The sequence below is a fragment of the Erithacus rubecula genome (assembly GCF_903797595.1).
Source record: "Erithacus rubecula genome assembly, chromosome: 15".
NCBI lineage: Eukaryota > Metazoa > Chordata > Aves > Passeriformes > Muscicapidae > Erithacus > Erithacus rubecula.
In genome coordinates, this window is record NC_136667.1 from 17,046,128 (window position 1) to 17,066,896 (window position 20,769).

The window sequence follows — 20,769 nt, forward strand, 5'->3', positions numbered from 1 at the left end:
GCAGCACAGAGCGGCCCAGCTGTGCGCACAGAGCAGGGGGGCAGCATCACCTCCTCACCCTCAGCAGCAGCAGCAGCAGCAGCAGCAGGCGGGACTGGGGCGGGTTTTGAGGGAAAAGCGCGTTCGGAGCCAAGGCCCTGAGGCGGGCCCGGCCCGCGCGGCGCTGCCCGCCCGCCCCGCCAGGGGGCGCCGCTCGGCCGGGCCGGGCCGGGCAGCCCGCGCAGCCGCGCGCCCATGCGCGGCGCTGAGGGCGCAGGGATGGCGCTGTGGCGGGGGCTGCGCTGCTGCCGCCGCGCCTTCGCCTGGCTGCCCGTGCTGCTCATCGCGCTGCTCCTGCTCTGGTCCTACTACGGATACGTCTGCGAGCTCTGCCTCGGTGAGCGCCCGTCCGCCCCGGGCCGCGCCTCAGCACCGCCGGGGCCCCCGCGCAGCTGCGGGCGGGGGCTCGGCGGGCCGGGGGCTTCGGGCTATTCCCCTCCTCCTTCTCCTTCCTGCTCCTTCTCCTCTCCCTCTTTCCCTCCTCCTCCTCTTCCTCGCCTTCTCCACTTCCTCCTCGTTCTCTTCCTCCTCCTCCTGCCGTCCCCGCGGTGTCCCGACCTCCGATCCCGGCGCCGATCTCTCCCTTGAGTCGAGTCCCTTGTGGGTCGGTGAGGGGTTGAGGGTGCGCTGCCCTGTTTCCCGCAGGGTTTGTGCCCGCCCGGGCCGTGGCTGCTGTTTGTTTTTATCATGAGGGGGCTGGGAGGGCGATCCCTCTGTGAGAGCCGGCGCTGTTGTGATTTGATAACGTCCAGATGTGATTTATGAGCTAAACAGACACAAACGTCAGTCTGTGCCCTGCCTTACAATCCTCCTATGTTTATGTTCCGAAAAGAAAATAAATAGGTTACATGAAATCACACTCAGTCGTGGAGTTGTTACAGTAGCACAAAGCACTGCATTTTAGAAGAGGAAGTTTTATGCTGGCTAATAATTGTATATTTAATGTAGCAATTTAACTGTGTAGTAAGTTGCAAACTTTCTAATGTTTGTTATTTCTAGTTTAGTGTGCTACTAGGAAAAAAAAAAAAGAGTTGCCAGGTCTGGTGGAGAGAAGGTCTGGATGCTTGAATTCGTGAAATTGTAAGGAGGAGATGTGGCTCCTCAGGACAGAGTAACGCAGATAAACGAAGCCAGAGGTCCCAGAAGGATGGTGTGAGATGTTCCTGGTGCTGCACAGCAAATATTAATCAGGTGTTTGTTAGGGCTGGCAGTGAGATCTGTTACTTTTTCTCGATGGGAATAGGATGAAATGCAACTTCTTTGGTCTGTTTTAATCAGCAGCTTGGCAAAGCCAACAAGCACTTTGTCACATTTATCCCATCTCTGGGACTGTGGGCTGTTTCTTTCAGGAATTCACACAGGATGATATCTCTGAGGTGCATGTAACTGTCATTAGAACATCTGACAAAAAATGTGGAGTATTTTCCTCAAACACTGTCAGTCTTTTGAAAAGTGCTGTGCAGCCTCAGTAATTGAACAGGGCTGATCCCAGGTCTCAGTGCAGCTGCTGGAGGCTCAGGTGGTTTGAGTGAGGTTTGGATGGGGCTGGTTCAGCTGGCAGGAGCTCAGCTCACTGCCTGGAATCACAGCTTAAGATCATTCATTTCCCCACACCCACCTGCTTTTTTTTTGCCCCATTTCTCTCTCTTTTTTTTTTTTTTTTTTTTTTTTTTTTATTTGTGTGTGGAGGAGTTTATCTCTGCAGAAGTTGAAATGACTGGATTATTTCAGGATTTGAGCATGAATTGTTGGCCTGTGCTGTTACTTGCCAACCAAGACATTGTCTCCCTCCACATTTCTAACACAGCAAGGCTTGCTGAGCTGGTTGCCTCTTCTCAGCTGTGAGCCTGTAAATAGTGAATGCTTTGTCTGGAATCTTGGTTTGCATTTTCAGCTGTGCTGAGCCCTGGAAGTGCTGTGGGGGTGATGTCTGGGAGGCATCTCCTGATGCTGGGTTTGAGCTCTCAGTGCCTGGGGTGCCCAGTGAGTCACAGGAGGAGGCCTCAGTTCTTGTTTGACTGGTGGTTGCTGCCACAGAACCTTTTATATCATCTGTGCTCATGCTCTTTTCTCAGGTAAAATCCTTAGCAAGGCCCTGCTGCAGGTGTGGTCAGGAAGGAGCCAGGAGGTGTTTGTGAAAAGCTCATCATAGCCTGATTGGGAGCAAACCAAAGGAAAAATTAAAGGTTTCCTAACAGTCTTGTTTACCTGAAATTGAGTAGGCAGAGACACAGCAAAAATTCAATTTCATTTACATTGCTGTGTGTCACAGAGCTTTGTCTTCCAAGCAATTCTCTATCAAAATAGCACAGAAGTCTCTGTTTTCAGTTCAAGAAAGCTGCACTTGTCTTTTCTGTTAAATTTGGATGCTGGCTTTTAGAATAATGGATTTTCAAATAGTCATTACAAGAAGGCATTGAACAATGCACCTTTTGCTGGTTGCTCAAAGGGCTTCTGTTTGTAGGGACTTTTCTCTCATTATGGTGAAGTAAGAAGGGGTTGTAAAATTTCTGCTGGTAGGAAGTGTAAAAACAATAAAGTCATTGCAGTTGCTGGCTTGGCCCAAGCTGAGAAATTTAGAACTTTTTAATCCTGCTGATGCAGAAATGCTTTGGGACAGTGCTTACAGTGGAGAGTCAAGACCACCTGCAGTGGAAAGCAGCTGCAAGGATGTGGTGGATGCACAGAGGTGCAGCTTGGACAGGTGCTAGAGGAGCCCTGGATTGCTTTTGTCATATTTCTAGTGCAAAATATACAGAATATATTTTATAAGCAGGCAGAACAGAGCACAGTAACAGTGACTGAACATCTTGCTGTGGGTGTGTGTGTGAGTGAAGAGTTGTTACAGATGCTTTTGGTTTGATGCTGAACTGTGGGTTCTCTCCTTGCCTCTTGAATTTGAACATTTTTCCTAAAATGGCTGTAATTCACATAGAAATGTGAATTGTCACAAACTTCTCTGGGATTCATATTTCCTCTCTGGACACATTGGTTTTTTTTTTTTCTTTTCCAGTGACTGTGAGCAACCCTGTGGAGAAAGGTATGTGTGATAATTTATTATCTGCCATTCAACCCTTGTGTGAAAGGACTCACAAATGTTCTGACTGAAATATCAGAAATATCTGCTATCATTTTTTTAAAGGTACATCCTCTTTCAGTTTCCTTCCTGTAACTGCACCCTCCTGAGGTATTCAGCATGCTGCATCTTCTGGGTGCTTTGGGAAATGCTCAGTTTAGCCACAGTCCAGGCAGAACATGGGAAGGCTTTGATCCCTCTGACTCTCAGGAAAAGCTGTGTGTGTCTGTGCACACCCACACTCCCCTTCTCCCTTTCCCTTTCACATTTCCAGAACTGATTTTACAAGCCAAACAGAAAATACTAGTTCCCATCTGCAGCCCACCTGGCTTTTTTCTCTGTTCTGTTTGATCTGTCAGTGAAAGCTATTTTTGACAAGCTTTTTCTGTCAGTGCTGCTGCCCACTAACAGATCTTGAGTCACAACACTGTAGGATTGCTCAATGACACTCTTCAGACCTCTGTGTTGGTGGAGCTAATGGCCATGTTCTAAGAATAAGGAGTCAGTGGCTATTTTGATATTCTCCCCTTCTTTCCTGGAGGTGCTTTGGATGCTTTTGGCCAATCCAGGTGTTCTCTTGGTGACTTTGTTCTTTAGAGGTTATGAAGGACAGAAGTAGGTGTAGTGTAAGCTGTTTCATGAAGAACAGTGCTAGCTGACATTTAAAGATCCTCCAGATTGCTGCATGCAGTAACTTCTGTTTCCCCTATAGAGCAGTTCTAATGTTTGAAATTGCTACAGAGAAGCTGCAGAAAGCAGGATGTTATTGACTGCTCAGCAGAAAAAAGTGAATGGTTGCTTAATCTGTTAGTGCATCTCCAGATCACCTTCCTCTCATGTGCTGCTGGGCTGATCAACACAAACTTGTTGCAAGATTGATCTCCTACCATATTAATTAAAAATGGCTCAGCTCCACCTGGAGAGTAAGGATAACACCTCAAACCAGCTTGGAGCATGAGAATGACTTAGTTGTGACTCACAGCTCCTTCCCACAGTCCATCACATCCTTGTGAGATGTGTCCCATCATTTGCCATCTCATTAAAAAGTCTCACTGATGCATTTGGCTTTTTTTGCCAATTTTCATACAGGAAGTGTTTTGACATAATTAAGAAGTGTTTGAATTTTAGATTTCTCTTTCCAAGTAGTTATTTTAATCTTATTTTCTAGAATTTGAAGCTTAAGTGAAATGGGGGAAACAAGATTTTTGTTGCAATGAAAACAATGTGTTTAAATAAAACTATCTTGTAACTTTGATCATGTCTTAATGAATATTAAATGGCAAATAGTCTGTGCAGCTGAAGGACAGGTCCCTTGGCTCCCTGTCCATGGAATGCCTCTAATGCCAAAGGCTCTGGAATCAATTTGTAGGTTGAGCTAAGACTGCTCTGACACAGGTTGGTTTCATGTGATAAGGTTTGAAATTCTTCCTCAGTAACCACAAACCCTATTTTGCTTAATTTGAGGGAAGTTTTCCCGATTTATTCTATCAACTGTAGCAAATGTAAAAGATGTTTAATAAGAAATTTGCCTTTTTCTGATGTAAAGCTCATATTTCTCTCTGCTCTCAAAAGAGGAACTCAAAAAGAGTGGGCAGTGCACACTCTGCTTCCCACTGCTTTTAGCAACAACTGAACCCCAATACTGGGAGGTGCTGAGGCATTGCAAAACTCACCTTTACACTGCTCAGCACCAGCCAGCTCTGCTGGGCTTGTGCCTGGGATGTGGGGAAGAGACAGGAATCCTGTCATTCCCAGGATATGGCATTGTCACCTGCCCTGTGGGACAATTCTGACAGCTGCATCTTCCTCATCCACAGAATGGGAGCAGGGGAGGCTCTGAGATTGGTCACCCTGAGCTCTGGGGTGCTGCTGACCCTGAGCCATGGGGTTTAGCTGGACTGCAATAATGAGTGGCACTGGATGGGCATCTGTCTTTTTCTTTCTTTTTTCTTTTTTGACATTGTGAAAATATTGAATTATGACCATCATGGATGAAACCTTTGCTTAAGAAGTCATTGCTCTGTTTCTGTTTTTTCTTTTCTCATTTTGTTTTTAGTGGCCTATCTTGTAGTATTCCATATTCTCTTTGTGCTCTTTGTGTGGACATATTGGAAGTCTGTTTTCACTCTCCCAATACAACCAGCCAAAAAGGTAAGAGAGCCAACACCTTTCATTCCTTCCAAAACAAAAGCAGAGATGTTAAAGGGAACTCAAAAATCCTTCAGTCTAGTTGATCTGGAGAGGAGAGTCAGAGGCAAATGTGTTTTAATTCTTTTCAACCAAAAATTTACTTTGTCATGTTGCTTGGATTTAGTAGATTTAATTTTTATTTTCACAATTTATTTTACCTCTCTATGAAATACTGTAATAAAACACTCAGTTTAAGGCAACAGAATGAGGTGGCACTCCAAACACACACAGCCTTGCTCTGATCCTGATTACAAGAATGCAAATTTATAAATAAAAACTAATCCCAGTCTTAAAAATTTCAAAATGTAAAGGTTCTTGCTCACTAGAGAGGTGCTGAATGTGTTCTAAAGGTGAGTAATACTATTCATCTAAGGCAGTAATAGGAGCAATTCTAGTAGGTTGTTTTATGAGCCTTAATTTCACTTTTTCATTCTTATTGATATGTCTCTCAGTATTCTGGCTCTCCAGCACTCACTACCTCCCTTTGCCTTCTTAACAACCTCATTTCCCACTGCATTAATCTCAGGAGTGGGAGGTGAAAACATTTTCAAACTCCCCTGTGTGTGCAATGCTCCCCTGGGTTTGTTGCAGTGCTCCCCTGGGTTTGTTGCAGTGCTCCCCTGGGTTTGTTGCAGTGCTCCCCTGGGTTTGTTGCAGTGCTCCCCTGTGTGTGCAATGCTCCCCTGGGTTTGTTGCAGTGCTCCCCTGGGTCTGTTGCAGTGCTCCCCTGGGTTTGTTGCAGTGCTCCCGTGGGTTTGTTGCAGTGCTCCCCTGGGTTTGTTGCAGTGCTCCCGTGGGTTTGTTGCAGTGCTCCCCTGGGTCTGTTCCACTGCTCCCCTGGGTCTGTTCCACTGCTCCCCTGGGTTTGTTGCAGTGCTCCCCTGGGTTTGTTGCAGTGCTCCCCTGGGTTTGTTGCAGTGCTCCCCTGGGTTTGTTGCAGTGCTCCCGTGGGTTTGTTGCAGTTGCTCCCGTGGGTTTGTTGCAGTGCTCCCCTGGGTTTGTTGCAGTGCTCCCCTGGGTTTGTTGCAGTGCTCCCCTGGGTTGTTGCAGTGCTCCCCTGGGTTTGTTGCAGTGCTCCCCTGGGTTTGTTGCAGTGCTCCCCTGGGTTTGTTGCAGTGCTCCCGTGGGTTTGTTGCAGTGCTCCCGTGGGTTTGTTGCAGTGCTCCCCTGGGTTTGTTGCAGTGCTCCCCTGGGTTTGTTGCAGTGCTCCCCTGGGTTTGTTGCAGTGCTCCCGTGGGTTTGTTGCAGTGCTCCCGTGGGTTTGTTGCAGTGCTCCCGTGGGTTTGTTGCAGTGCTCCCCTGGGTGTGTTCCACTGCTCCCCTGGGTTTGTTGCAGTGCTCCCCTGGGTCTGTTGCAGTGCTCCCCTGGGTTTGTTGCAGTGCTCCCCTGGGTTTGTTGCAGTGCTCCCCTGGGTCTGTTCCACTGCTCCCCTGGGTTTGTTGCAGTGCTCCCCTGGGTTTGTTGCAGTGCTCCCCTGGGTTTGCAGTGCTCCCCTGGGTTTGTTGCAGTGCTCCCCTGGGTTTGTTGCAGTGCTCCCCTGGGTTTGTTGCAGTGCTCCCCTGGGTTTGTTGCAGTGCTCCCCTGGGTTTGCAGTGCTCTCTGCTCCCCGTGGGTGACTGCTCCCTGTGCCCTGTGTGCAGTTCCACATGTCCTACGCTGACCAGGAGCGCTATGAGAACGAGGAGCGGCCGGAGGTGCAGCGGCAGATCCTCGCCGAGATTGCCAGGAAGCTGCCAGTGTACACCAGGACAGGCAATGGAGGTCAGCTCAGCACCCACTGACTCCTGCTCCTCAGGGAAAACACAAAAAACCTTCACCCCTCTAATTCAGCACAGTGCCAGGTGCTGCATTTCAGACTTACAGTCCAAAAGCCCACACGTGCAGTCTGTATTTAGAAATAGCAATAGAATAACCAAATCTGTCATAATTTTTACTTAAAATGGAGTCTGGCTTAGAGATGCAGGACCTACTTCTGTGACCAGTTTTCTGGACTGTGTTCAATGATTAAATGCCTGCTGCACTCCCTTCACAGCTTAAAGAAATCTGTGTTCATAATGGAGGCTCTGACCTGCTAGTTTCTGTCAAGGAAGCCAAAGAATTTTGAAGTAGAGAACTGGAATAAATAGGGAATTATCAAAATGAAGTGTAGGTAGTCTGAGTAAATGTGGATGTAAGTGTGCAGCTTTGGTTTGTCACTTTTGAGCTTGGCTGTATGGGTTAGAGTAGGGTTGGGATAGATGTTAGAAAATAATTGCTTCCTGTGAGGGTAGTGAGGACCTGGCACAGGTTACCAGAGAAGCTGTGGCTGCCCCTGGATCTATAGAGGTGTCCAAGGGCAAGCTGGACAGAAGCAACTTGGGATAGTGGGAGGTATCCCTGCCCCTGGCAGGGGCTGGAACAAGATGAACTTTAGAGTCCCTGCCAACCCAAAGCATTCAGTGGCTCTATGATTTTATCTTTTCACTGTTTCTCCATCTGCAAGTCTCCATCAGAATTATGAGTCTTGCTTACCTGATTGTGACCTGGCAGCAAACACCAGGTCACCTGCTGAAGTGATAGAGGAAAGAAAAGGAATAGTTAGGAAATGAGCACAGTATCAACTAACACATGAAAAAAGAGCACTTTTCCATTATTTTGTGTTAATTTGTCTCTAATTCCAGGGATCCGGTTCTGTGACAGATGCCAGCTGATCAAACCTGATCGTTGTCACCATTGCTCTGTTTGTGCCATGTAAGTCTTGGCTTTCCTTCACCCAAGTGCAGCCACCACAAGGTTCTGTGAGTGGGCAGCTCCTTCACATGTCTTTTTACTCAAAAAGGTTCCCCAGGGAACAGGGTCTCTAGGACACAAATCACTCTCAAGCCTCTTTATCTACACAAGGACCAAGGACATTAGTTGGTCTTGAAACACTAAGAAATGTTTCCATCTTAAAATTATATCTTCCTTAAAAAACTTGGAGGCAGCATCTTGTTTTGTGTAGAAACCTCACAAAAATCAAAGTTGTGCTGTTGATCTGCATGGGAAATGAAGTACCAATTAAAAATCTTCATTTTTCTTTTTTGTCCATATGCAGGTGTGTGCTAAAAATGGATCATCACTGTCCATGGTATGTCCTAGCTACTGGTTTGTGGTTTTCTAAAAGGAAAGGCTACTTAGATATATTTCTGTATGCCTCTCATATCTGTATGTCTCTCATATTTTAGGCCATCCATCTCTTTAGTTTGAAAAACTTATAAAATAATTGCACTTTGAAATTGCCTGAAATGAGATTTTAACACATCATTCATATTTGCTCCATAACCCATGTGTAAAAAGGCTATTATATCTATAAAATTTAAACCCCAACTGCTAATTCACTCATTAACAATTATTCAAATTTGAAAGGAACTCCAGCTTAGCCTTTCCTTTGGGCTCCCTCAGAGTTTCAGCTGCACTTGGGGTGCTTCCAATAACAACATTTGCACATGGATTGTTTCTGAACTGATGCAGGTCAGAGACAATCTGTGTAGAAAGCTGCATGGAATAATTGAGCTTTACACCTTTCAGAATTGCTGCCACTAAACTTCTTAAATTCCTCCCTTTTTTTTACAAAAAAAAAAAAAAAAAAAAAGGGAAGATTTAAGAATTCAGAAACAACACTAACATTTCCCTACCTGAACCTTCCTGGTGATCAAAATTGTAGAGGATTTCCCAAACCTGAGTTCTGACACAAACATCCACTAGGGCTTTTTGTACATCCTCTTGTTCCTTTCTAGAGTTGTCCTGAGCACAGAGAATTCTAGCCAAGTGTGGGGTTAATTGGGCTGTGTGTAATCAGACAGGCAGGGCTGAGGTGGCTCCTGAGGATTGCAAAGGAACCAAATAGCACAGAACTCCCAGCTCTGATCACCTTGGCAGACAAGACCCAGACAGCAGGAATGAGCTGCTGCCTCTGTGACCCTTTTACCTGTGGTGCCAACCCTAAAACAATCCCAAAAATGTGACCTGTGCTTCTCCTTGGCCCAGGCAGGGCTGGGGTGGGAAGCAGAGCCACCAGCTCTGTTCCCTTTTGGCCACTGAGGGGAGCTGCTTCTTGGCAAATCCCACTGTGTGATCCAGGCCTTTCAAACCCCCAAACTGCTCGTGCTCATTGTGTTACAACCACCGTGTGCTGCACAAATCCTGATTTCAACTTTGCTTTTGTCCTCCAGGGTGAATAACTGCATTGGATTTTCTAACTACAAATTCTTTCTACTGTTCTTAGCCTATTCTTTGTTGTATTGCTTGTATATTGCTGCAACAGTCTTCAAGTATTTCATTAAGTATTGGACAGTAAGTCATGAAATCTGGTTACTTTTTCATCTCCGGTCAGTCTGGTGGGCTTTAGTGACTCTCTGTGCTTTGTCACCCTCAGGCAGTGGAGGGGCTGCATTTTCCTGGGAGGTGTTTCCTGGGCCCTTTGGGAGTCCACCTCCTGTTAGATGTCCCAAATGCTCAAAGCAGGAGCAAGTAGCCTTCAGGAATTTCAGACTAGATTATTCTCTGGCAGAGAGGTTCTGTCCCTTCCCTGTCCCTGTGTTTGCATGGGTGTCCCTTGGAAAGTTTGGCATTGATGCGCAAGATGCTGAAAAGAAAAAACAAGTCTAAAAACCTTGTTGATTCTCTAACCCCTACAGGCCTCCTTTTTCTATTTAAAAACTGAATGACTCAAAGGAGGCTTTTATGTAGTTGCTGCTGATTGTTTCTAGGCAAGCAAGGCCAGCTGACAGCTTCAGTAAGACATTGGCCCTTGGCCTCTCTTTCTGTCCCCTCTGCTCAGTAACTCTGTATGTTTGTGTTTAAGTACCTTTGCTGTGCACTAATTGTTCCCCACACTCAGCCAGGCACAGCCCTGAGCCCTGGAGGTCCCCAGAGCCTGCCTGAGTCACTGCTGGGCACCTCTGGCACTTGGCTCTTCTGCTTGGAAAGTCCCACTTGGCTTTGAAACTTTCCCCATCCATCTGTGCTCAGTTCTAACACTCCCTGATAGCTGCAGATGTGGAGGGCAGGGTTCGCTGGGCTTACCTTGAACAAAGTGCAGGATTTTAATGTATGTACAGGAAACTCAGCAGAACTAAACAGGGCTTCCAGAGCTCTGCCTGCTCATTTCCCATGGGCACAGGGTGTTCCTCATGCCCACCTGGGCAGCTGTGCCATACCAGGGGTTAATAACACCCCCCACTCTTTGTGCTGAGGTACAGGAGGGGAAATGGACCACATTCATTTATTTGTCCCTTTTTGCTTTTTAGAGTAAGATTGATTTTTGTCTGTAAAAATTTGAGAACTCCCTATAGGAGTTTTAGAATTATATTTCTAAGTACAAATAATTTCCATCTTTAATTTGTTCCTATCACTTGTTCTGTGTTGCTTTCCCTTCCAGGGTGAGCTGACCAATGGACGTTCCAAATTTCACATCCTTTTCCTTCTCTTTGTGGCAATCATGTTCTTTGTAAGCCTGATGTTTCTCTTTGGCTACCACTGCTGGCTTGTCAGCAGGAACAGATCCACTCTAGGTAAGGCTCTTCTCTCTGTTCCTTCTAGTAAAACACACCAGAGGTCCTGTAAGAAGAAAAAAAAAAAAAAGAAGAAAAAAGGCATTTGTTCTATTTCTGTACTTTCCTGCTGGTTTATGAGCAGAGGAAGATTTAAGATCTTGGTACAAGCTGCAGAAATTTGTCACTGCAAATGAGCTGCATTTATTAGCTGGTGTGACAAAAGCTTTGTTAGAGAAACCAGAGCCTTAAAGTGTAGCAGTCCAATTATAAAAGTGTTATGCATATGTAAAACTATATTTGCTGTGAAATGAGTGCAGCTTTTCAGGAATAATGATTTGTTATGTTCCTGTGCTGTGGTGCCTCCCAACCAGCTTGGTGAGCTTGGGAAACACAGTGGCCATCTTTACTGATAAAGGCAAAGAAATTGTGACTTTAAAAAAAAAAAAAAGAAATTATCATCTAAAATAGTATAATTTGGCCAAATTTTCTTTGCCTTTCCTCAGATAAGTGTTCAACTTTCAAAGCTTTTGGAATAAAGTTTGATAACAAAACAAACTATCAAGAGTAAGCAAATATTCTGATTTTATCAAGTTATTTACTTCAGAAGTCATTTCATGGGGCACTGAGCCTTGTCTATCCCAAAACATCAGACCTGTGCAGCAGCTGAGAAGGGAGATCAAACTGTTCCTAAGGCACTCAAGGTCTTGTTTCCTCTCTTTTTTTAATTTTATGCCTCACCAGAAGCCAGTTTATTTGCATTTGTCCCCAGTGCTTGTTCATTATAACATTCATGAGTGAGGTGATTTAAATCTGCAGTGCCACTTGTGGAATGTGCAATGAAGACCAATCTCCTTCATTCTGCAGAGTTTTTTTTTTTTAGAAACTTTTACCCTCTGAATTTCATCAGGTCCCACAGAAAGATCTTTCAGCTCCATTTTCTGAATGAAACAACCCTTTGTGGGTTGGTTTGACTGTTCTCTAGGTTCAGTTGCATGAACAAATTTCTGCCTTCAGCTGGAAAGTCTTTACAGGCTTTGCAAAATGGACAAACCTTTATTTTGAAACTTGGTAGTTCTGTGTCTCTATAATCTGTTAAATCATGTTGTCTTTAGGTGGCTACAAGATGCACAACCCTGTTTCAGAGTGTTTGGCATTAATTTTCATTTTTTTTCTACTGAACTTGCCTCTGTTTGCAGAGGCTTTCTCAGCTCCAGTATTTCAAAATGGCCCAGATAAAAATGGATTCAATCTTGGCTTTGTGAAGAATCTCCAGCAAGTGTTTGGGGAAGAAAAAAAACTCTGGTTGCTGCCTATTGCCTCTAGGTAAGTAACCCTGCTAAAAGCTGATATAATTACAGTTTTTCACATTTTGTGTACAGATTTAGGTCACAGGAAATTGAGGGTTTTATGTGTCTTTCAGTTAAAATGGGACCATTTTCTATTGGGTGTCAGTCAAACACAGGTGAGATTTCTGCCCTGAAGAATCTGTGGGATAAATTGATAAAATTTATACCTATTAAATGCTTCTTTTTCATAAATCTTTTCCTTAGTTCTCAGTCACTTCTAACTGTCCACAAGTTAATTTTTCCAGGTTTTTTTTCCCCCCTGTATTCAAATTACTTGATGAAATTAGCACATTTACCTTCTGCTAAAAATTACTTGATTCCAGGCCACAAGTTTCAAATTTTGTAATCCAGAGACTTTGAAAAAATTAGAGAACCAAAAAGAAAGATAAACATGGTACTTTTCCAAGCTTAGAGACAATTTTAAATAAACTTGGGAAATACTGGTGATGGAAAACTTTGCAGGAAGAATGTAGAGAAATTGTCATTTTTTAGAGTCACTGCTTTTTTGCATGCAGCCAGGGGGATGGACATTTCTTCCCAATGAGAGCCTTGAGTGAAGCTCAGAACCCTCTCCTGACAAATGAGGAGCAGTGGGAAGAGGATGGAATAGATGAAGAGCCTCAGGGTAAGGAAATGAGTGAAATTACTTGCCATGACCTACAGTGGCCAATAGCTGAATTAGAAGAGCTAATCAAATTTTAAAAAACTGTGTTGGTTAAGTCCCTGGGCAGGTCTGACTTGATTAAGGAGGAAAGACTAAAAATAAACTCTGCTTTGAAAACAATTCTTTCATTCTTTAGTAACTCTCTACTTGCAGATGAATGAACTTAGAGGGTGTTTCAAGGGTTAGAGAATCTGAAGCTGCCACAAATTGAGAGTATTTACATGTAAATGTTGCTGCATGCAGCACAGTAATTTGGGATAAAAAGTGGTGCCTGCAAGAAGGAGAATATTTAGATTTTTTAAAGTGTATTTATTTCCTCTGAGAATGTGTGAAAACAGGCATGCAAACACCTGAGTGCAGGGACACATTTAGGAAGCTGCTTTATACTTTGTCCAGCTTAATCACCAGAGTAAATTTACCTGCTCTCCTTGGTTGGTTCTATACATGTTGGTACTTACACCAGGTAATACAAATTTGTTTTAAAACCAACAAGATTGCCTTTAAAAATTATGGCATTCCTGTGAATTTTTAATCATGCTTAAAATAACTACTTCAGGAATGAGTCAGAGCTTCTTCCAGTTTTTACAAACTTTAAATTCTCTGATAAATAATTAATTCTTCCATATGAAAATGGTGACAGTGAAGTGATTTTTTGCTAGATCAGACCCCAGATTATGGTCTGGAGCTTATATGAAGTCTCCCAATTTATGGTGTTTATAAAATAACTGATATTTCCAGGCAGTTTAAATGGATGATCATTGTGGGTCCTTTCAGCTGAAATATTCAGATTCTCTCATACACAACAGAGATAAATCAGTAAAAAATGTCTAACCAGAAAGATCTGAAATGTTCCATTAGAACTTCAAGACCTTTATTTGTCTTTATGGCTTTAAAATTTGTGACTTGGTTATGAAATAAATAAAGCCAATAATAGAGTAATGTCAGTTAAAAACAGCTGCTCAGTTCTCTCTGACAAGTGGTTGTCTATTTTTGTTTGTAATTATCCTTAAAAACGCAATCCCATGCTTAGTGAAAAATATATTCTCAGGGAGAAAACCAGATTTACTTCCCTCTAACTGCTTTGGTTTTTCCAGGTTCTGGTGAAGCCTCATCTGTTGCCATAGAAAGGGAGACATAGCAGTGTGAAAACACAGTGGTATAAAGCTGGATCAGAAAGGTCAGTGCTCCTTTCTCTGTTCCCCTCAGAACCTCTGCTCTGCAGGCAGTGGGGAGGTGATGCTGAACAGGTTTGGGCTTTGGCAGAAAGATATTTCTCCAGCTTGCCCAGAAATCCCTTGTTCAAGGGGCCCTGAAAGGCAGCAGAGGCTCTCAGTGGCCCTGGGCTGCTGCTGGACACCAGCCCTGCAGTTCCTGTGGAAAACATGGCAGGAATGACCCTTGCACTGCTTGGACAGTGACAGGATGGAAATTCTGGTGCAGAGTTAAACTGAGCTCAGCACAGCCAAGCTGCAGCTGGGAGTACAAGGAAGTGCCTTGTAATGTCACATCAGCTGTCACTCTTCTCCAGGCTTTCTGTCCCCCTGGAAAAGGTGAGTCCACAGCAGCTGATACCAGCTGGGGCAGGTGCTGCTTCCAGAACATTCCTGCTCTGCCTCCTGCTCTGACTTGGAGGATGGGGAGATGCCCCACACTCATCCTGCCCCAGGAGCTGCAGGCAGTGAGGACACAGGGTCCTTGTCCAGGGGAATGTGGCTGTCTGAGATTGCAGGAGCTGCAGTTGCCAGGTGGAGTTTGCCCCTCCCAGTCCCAAGGCAGTCAGTAACTGTGGTGTGGCTTCTGGCACATTGTAGGAGTCCACCTTGTTCCACTAAGGAAAAACCCCAAAGTGTTTTTTTGTCAGCAATGAGGGCTGCATCCTGCCATCCCACCAGGGCAGGCAAAATCAGCATTTTCCTCTTGTTCTTCATGGCTTCAAAATGACTCTCAAAGCCCAGATCAACCCTCAGTCCCTGATAACAGCAGTGCTATGGTTGCACAGTTTTATTTCTTTAAATTTCAGCTTCCCTCTCAGGAGCCAACATCCCTTCTCTTGGCAAGGACTTCAGTTTTGAGGGGCAGAAAACAGGTGGATCTTCAAGATGAGAAAACATCCTGAAGTATTGTCTGATGGGAATCTGCATTCTAGAGTGCTTCTCCAGGAATCCTGCTGTCCAGATGTCCCAAGGCTTCATAAGTTTAAATTACAGAGTTAACAGAACAATTTTACAGAGTGATTCTGGCCAATCTTCTTTGGCCTGCTCTCTTTATTTTATAAATACTATATATTTTTTATTCAAAAGAGGTAATAGTGTTGATGCAAGTGCATTTCCAAAGGCCTTTCCATTTTGCAAACATCAGGGACTCAACCTCTTGAAATTCTTCCAAGCCATAATATTCTTGGGGATGGTTATTTATTTTGAGGCTGATTCTCCAACCTTCCCTGACAAGTGGCATTTCTAATGTGTTTAAATTCTGAGTCAGTTCAGCTCAATGCAAGAGAGACCCAGTTAAATCTGGCACTTAATTGGTAGCTGAGTTTAAGAGTGTTGAAAGCAGAAGTGCTGAACATGCACATGTACATGTGCAGCTGTGAATGAAAATAAAATATTCACATTGCCAGTATCAAGACTCAAGAATATTGTGGCCATAGATTTTTTTAAACTTTTTTTAGGAGGGTGTTACTGTCTTAGAGTTAGGGTTATAGTGCTTTTGCATCCTACTTGCAGGCTCCTAAAATGCAAAAGGGAACTTCAGACAGTCCAGTTTGCATTAATTCCTAGGACTAAAGTGTCATCTCATTCCTGGATCAGTGTTTGAAGGAGATTTGTGTGTTCATGGAGTCAAAAAGGAAGAAGTGAATTTGAAATGTGCACTGAAGTGTGGCTCCAAGAGTCGTGTTTGAAGTTTACACTCCACATTTTGGCTTGAACCCCAAAATGCTGAAGACACAATTGATGTATTGAATTTTTTCAGACTTCTTCCCAGCTCAGTGCACTGAGGGGCTCCAGGGGTTTCTGCACTAAGAGGTGTTCAGATTTGTTTCTGCATTTTGCTGCATTTACAGTCAAAGAGATGCATCCCTGGTTTTGTTCTGGGGAGTGGAACTGAGTGGAACTTGGCTGGCTGGATTGTGGACATTTTTCTAGACCTGAGTCATTTTTTTTTTTAATTTGCATGATTCAGTCCAGTCCATCATTCTTGTTTGAATTAAGTGCATGCTGAAAGTGTTGGTGTACTGCCTCTAAGATCATTTAGTACCATTTTCTATCCCATTTTTGTGTTTGCTCATCAGCCCACTGGTGTTGGCAGTGACTACAGGAGCAGCTGTGCATGTCAGGAGACAGGAGCTGATGAGTTTGGTGTTGGAGGCTTTGCCTACAGACCCCTTTTCCCTCTGTTCCTCTGCTGCTGCTGCCACAGGGAATGTGTTTGTGATCCTTGCAGAGGTTCCTTCCCTAAGAGAAGGTTTTCACTGCTGGCTGATTGTGCCTGTGAGCAGGAATTCTGCCCCTCAGCCTCTGCAGCTCGTGTGGAGCAGGCAGTGCTGACCTCTGCCATGTCTCACTGCTGTACTGGGCTGTGAGGGGCCAGGGTGGGCTGGCCCAGGCTGCTGGGTTTGTGCCTCTCCTCAGGGTGGCCCTGAACACTGCAAACGTTCCTGCTTCAGCCACCTGAGCCCCATCTGTTGAGTGGCTGTCACCAAACGGCTGCTGAGTGCTGGAAGGGCTTTTGCTGTCAATCTAAAGCTGCATTTCTAATGGAAATCTGCTGTTGGACCTTGTGCTGTGTGTGATGCAAGGTGGCAGCTGAATTAATCCCTGGCAAAATGTGCTCTGGAGGGGGGGGAAGCTTGAGAAGATGATGGCAGCTAAACACAGCCAGAATTTAGCACCTACAGAGGTGCTATTTGTGCCTTTAAAAACTTGAAATTCCTTGTATATAGAAGCAGAAGATGATTTGGTGACTCTGTTTCACCCTGTCAGCTGAAGTGTATTTCCCAGAGTTTTCTGAGCAGGTTCTTGTGCCCTTCCTGGATTTGGTTCTGATTACAGCCCTGCCATTATTTGAGTTGTTTCTGTGCCAGGCAGCAGCAGAGCTGTGCCAGAGCTCCCCTGCTCTTTAGGGAGTACAGAAAATCAGGTTTTGTCTTCTCATGCTAAGCCAGGTATCTTTATGATGGTGCAGGTAATTCTCAAATTGAGAAAGGGTTTTAAATGTTTCCGAGTAATTTTATTCAGTCACTTTACTTGGAATTAATTATGGTCATCTCTTTCCTTTCCTTCAAAGCAGCTCACCCTCCCATGGTTGTGACAAACTCTTGTCCAGGTAGAAACAATACAAAGTTTATCACTTCAGAGCCACTTCTCAATATCCACACATCAGATGCTGGAAAGCTTCATGAAATGTGAAACAAACCCAAAGGTTGTGTAAGGTGGGGCAGAACAAAATGGGAAAAACCCACATGTCTGAGTGAGCAGCTCCATTTTGTTCCCTTTCCTCACTTAAGGTGATATCCTTATTTTACCCCTGGCCTTTTTCCTTTTTATGCTGAGTAAATGCACTGGAAAACAGAAGTTCCTCAGGCTGCTGTGGTCACTGCTGCAGGTGATAAAAGAGACAATATTGAATATTCAGCCCAATGTGTGGTAGTTATTTTTAACATGCAAATGGCTCTTCAGGGGTAAGCCACTGCAGCATCTCCTTTGTTGTCCATGCCCTGATCCTCATCCAGAGGATCTCCACCTCTGTAAGGGCTGTACCATCAAACCTCTCCCCTCCCTGCCCCCTCCATCCCAGCATTCCAGGAGTGGGATTCATCCCATCAACACCCAGGGTACTGCAGCTCTGGGAGCTGCCCAGTGATCCCAGTTGATCCTGTGTGTGTCTCACACTGTCTGTGCTGGTGTCCCAGCACTCCAGGTACATCCTGAGCCCTCCATGTGCCAGGAGCAGCCACCAGTGCTCACTGTCACTGGCTGTGTGCTGTGGATGCAGATCCATGCAGACACCCTGGAGAACTGTTAAGGTTTGAGTCTCATTTCTGGTGCTGGTGTCAGCTGTGTGACTGTGGCGGTGTGGAGGCAGCAAGGAACTGTCTCAGCCCCTCCAGGGCTGTTTTCTCTGCTCAGCACTGGATCTCACTGCAGCTTTCTCAGCTCTGAGCAACTTTTCCACATGATGTCACCGTGGGAAAGGAGGGAATGCTCTGGTTGGACTTCACTGTGATGTCTCCATTGTTATTCCTCCTCTACAGTAACTGAGCACTGACAGGCACCTCCTCACCTCTCCCCTGCTCTCCCATTTCATTCAGGTACAGAACCCCACACAGAATCCCATACTGATGTTTCTCTGTGTGGAACTGTCCTAAGGCCAGTCCTGGGCCAGCGAGTCCTGCCCAAGGAACCAGGACTTGTGCAGCCCTCACTGCACTGCCAGGTTTCTCTTGCTGAGTTGGGAATTTTGGGAGTAGGATGATCTTGTTTTCCTTCAAGCAGGGAGCATGTTTGAGGCTGTCCCCAGTGTGCGTGGGGTGCAGTCACTGGTGACAATCAGGAAGCTTCCAAACCATTCTATGCAATGAATGTTTGCTTCCTGGGCCAAACAGGAATGGATTCAGCAAAATCCACACCAGCTGCAGCTCTGCACTTCTAGATGCTGGTCTGGACTGAAAGCACAACTTGATGCATGAAGTCTGTAATGTGATATGAATGTAAAATGTCAAGGGGAAAAAAATTTAAAATTACAATTTTTTTCCCTGAATTTAACTATGAAGAATGATGTGCTGAGCAGTTACTCTGTGCAGAGTTACTCTGCTGAGCAGTTACTCTGTGCAGAGCTGCTACTCATGGAAGGTTTAATTAGCAGGGGAAGGAGCCACTGCTGACCTTGTTTATTAAGCCAGAATTAATTAACTCAAAAGGGTCACGTTTCCATTTCAGTGACTCCTGTGGTACAGATTTTTGAAATGGTTCCATAGTACTTGAAAATACCTCAATTTTTGAATTCTAGCAGCTTCTGCTTCATCACAGAACACCTGCAAACCTGAACTCATTCTGAACAGATCACTGAAGGTGTTTCCTGGCAGAGGGGCTGGTTTCATTCCAGCTCTGCCTAGTGCTGCATCCCCTGCCCTGCTCACAGGCTGAGCTCACACCCACTGCTGCAGGGTTTTAGTCTCTTGTCCTTTTTCCATCCCACTTTGAGTCTTCCCTCTTCCTCCTGAACATACAGTTAAATATTTTCAGCTTTGAGCTGCTTGTGCTGGTTTTTTGGGTACTGTGAAGGTGAGTAGGTGTCATTTTTATGCAGTTGTGCCACGTATTTTATTTGTAATTAATATCACTGTTTGTCAGGTATTGGTTTGTGGTTCCCATCATCAGGCCCAGCTGGCTTTGCTTTCAGCAGGATCCCACTTCCTGCATTTTCTCTTTCCTAAAAGCCTCTTTTTTTCATTCTCCAGCTTCCATTTGGGATGTAAACCTTGTGAAATAAAATGTAAGTTTACATTTCAAATACAAGCCTGTAAGTTGCTCATGCCTGCATGCTCCTTAAAATACTATTTTTTTTCTGTATGAGGTTTTAAGATTTACAGCAACATTTGTAAAACTTTAACGGGTAATAGCCATTGTTTAAAAAAAAGTAATTACGTTAAAAATATGTAAATCCCATGGGAAGCCTGAAATCCAAGAAAATCAGCCTCCCCCTCTCCTCTGTAAGCTGGGGAAGGTGTGTGCAGCCCCTTCCCAGCACTTCCCTCTGTAGAAGAAACAGAAGCCCAAGGTGAAAGTGTTGGTGCATTATTTCCTCCCCAGCCTTTTTCTAGAAGATCCAGGAGGCTCCAGGATGTGTCCCAGAACTCCCTGGAATGGTGCTGATGTCATGAACTGCAGGTGACCTTCCCTGGGAGAGAGGAGGGACAAGACTGTGACTGAGAGCTGGGGTGAGGAGGTGGAACCTGTTGTTCCTCTGCTCTGATTGAACTCCATCCTTTTTGGGATTAACCACACTGTGGAGTGGCTCCTGCTGCACTCACATCAGATTCCAAACTCACTGCTGGAGCAGGGAACTTTGGGTTAGGAACACAGGAAGTAGGAAAGGTCTTGTTATTTTATAAATTGATCATCTGCCTGCTCAGATGGCTGCTCCTCATCTGAAAATGCTGTTTGTGGTGCAAATGGGTCCCTCAAAGACAGAACTGAGCTAAGTCTCAGGATCAGAGAAGGCAGAGCCCTGGTGCTGTCAGGGTATCAGGAGGATCTAACTTCCAGAACAGCCAGGGGGTTTCACATGCTGGAAAAGGGCTGGAGCAGAACCCCCTGCAGGGGCTGCTGTGGGTCAGGGGATCCCTTTGGGAGCTCCCTCTGATGGATGGAGCTGCCAGAATTGGGCAGCAATGCCCTGGAGTGGTTTGTAACTGCATCCAGCTGCTTTTCAGGAACCCAGCATGGCCTGAGGCTGCCAGATGTTCCAGTCAGAACTGGTGGTTTAATACACATCCCCCTAATTCAGTGGGAAGGAATTATTTTCCAAGGAATGTCACACTGGGATTGCTGCCCACCTTTGGGATGTTGTGTTCAGGAATTTAATGCTGTTGCTGCTGGCATTGAGACTTTTGATATCAAATGGGTTTCTACAAAAGCTTTGGGTACTTGTTTTTACTGTCAGACCAATGTTCTGACTATGCTGATGCTCTGTGGAGTTTCATTTTCCAAATGTTTGTACAGTTTCTACAGCTGAATATCCTGTACGTTCTGCTTTGTTGGTTTTTATTATGGTTTATACTGCACTGCAGGCAAGGACTGCATTAAAACCATTTTTGGCTAATTCATTAGACTTGTGAATGGTTATTTCCTATGCTCAGGCTAAACATTCCCTCTCTGGAAGTGTTACACAACTTGAATTAATTGGAATTACTGCATGGAACAGGAAGGTTCTTTATC

General features: G+C 44.9%; 1 protein-coding gene across 1 annotated transcript; it reads left to right on the top strand.

The window, feature by feature from the left end:
* Window positions 1-201: 201 nt before the first annotated feature.
* On the top strand, window positions 202-20,657 carry ZDHHC15 (zDHHC palmitoyltransferase 15). The gene is made up of 12 exons (XM_079318977.1): window positions 202-376; window positions 3,053-3,079; window positions 5,172-5,266; window positions 6,947-7,067; window positions 7,967-8,036; window positions 8,380-8,412; window positions 9,497-9,617; window positions 10,705-10,837; window positions 12,016-12,142; window positions 12,681-12,790; window positions 13,924-14,006; window positions 14,850-20,657. Exons 1-11 carry the CDS (start codon window positions 235-237, stop codon window positions 13,965-13,967), a joined length of 1,023 nt encoding a protein of 340 aa, XP_079175103.1. The 5' UTR covers window positions 202-234; the 3' UTR covers window positions 13,968-14,006; window positions 14,850-20,657.
* Window positions 20,658-20,769: the final 112 nt, after the last annotated feature.

Coding starts and splice junctions, on each gene's coding strand:
- ZDHHC15 (XM_079318977.1), top strand. CDS start 235: ATGCGCGGCGCTGAGGGCGCAGGGATGGCGCTGTGGCGGGGGCTGCGC. Junction 9,618..10,704: donor ATTTCATTAAGTATTGGACA/GTAAGTCATGAA, acceptor TTTCCCTTCCAG/GGTGAGCTGACCAATGGACG. Junction 10,838..12,015: donor CAGGAACAGATCCACTCTAG/GTAAGGCTCTTC, acceptor CTCTGTTTGCAG/AGGCTTTCTCAGCTCCAGTA.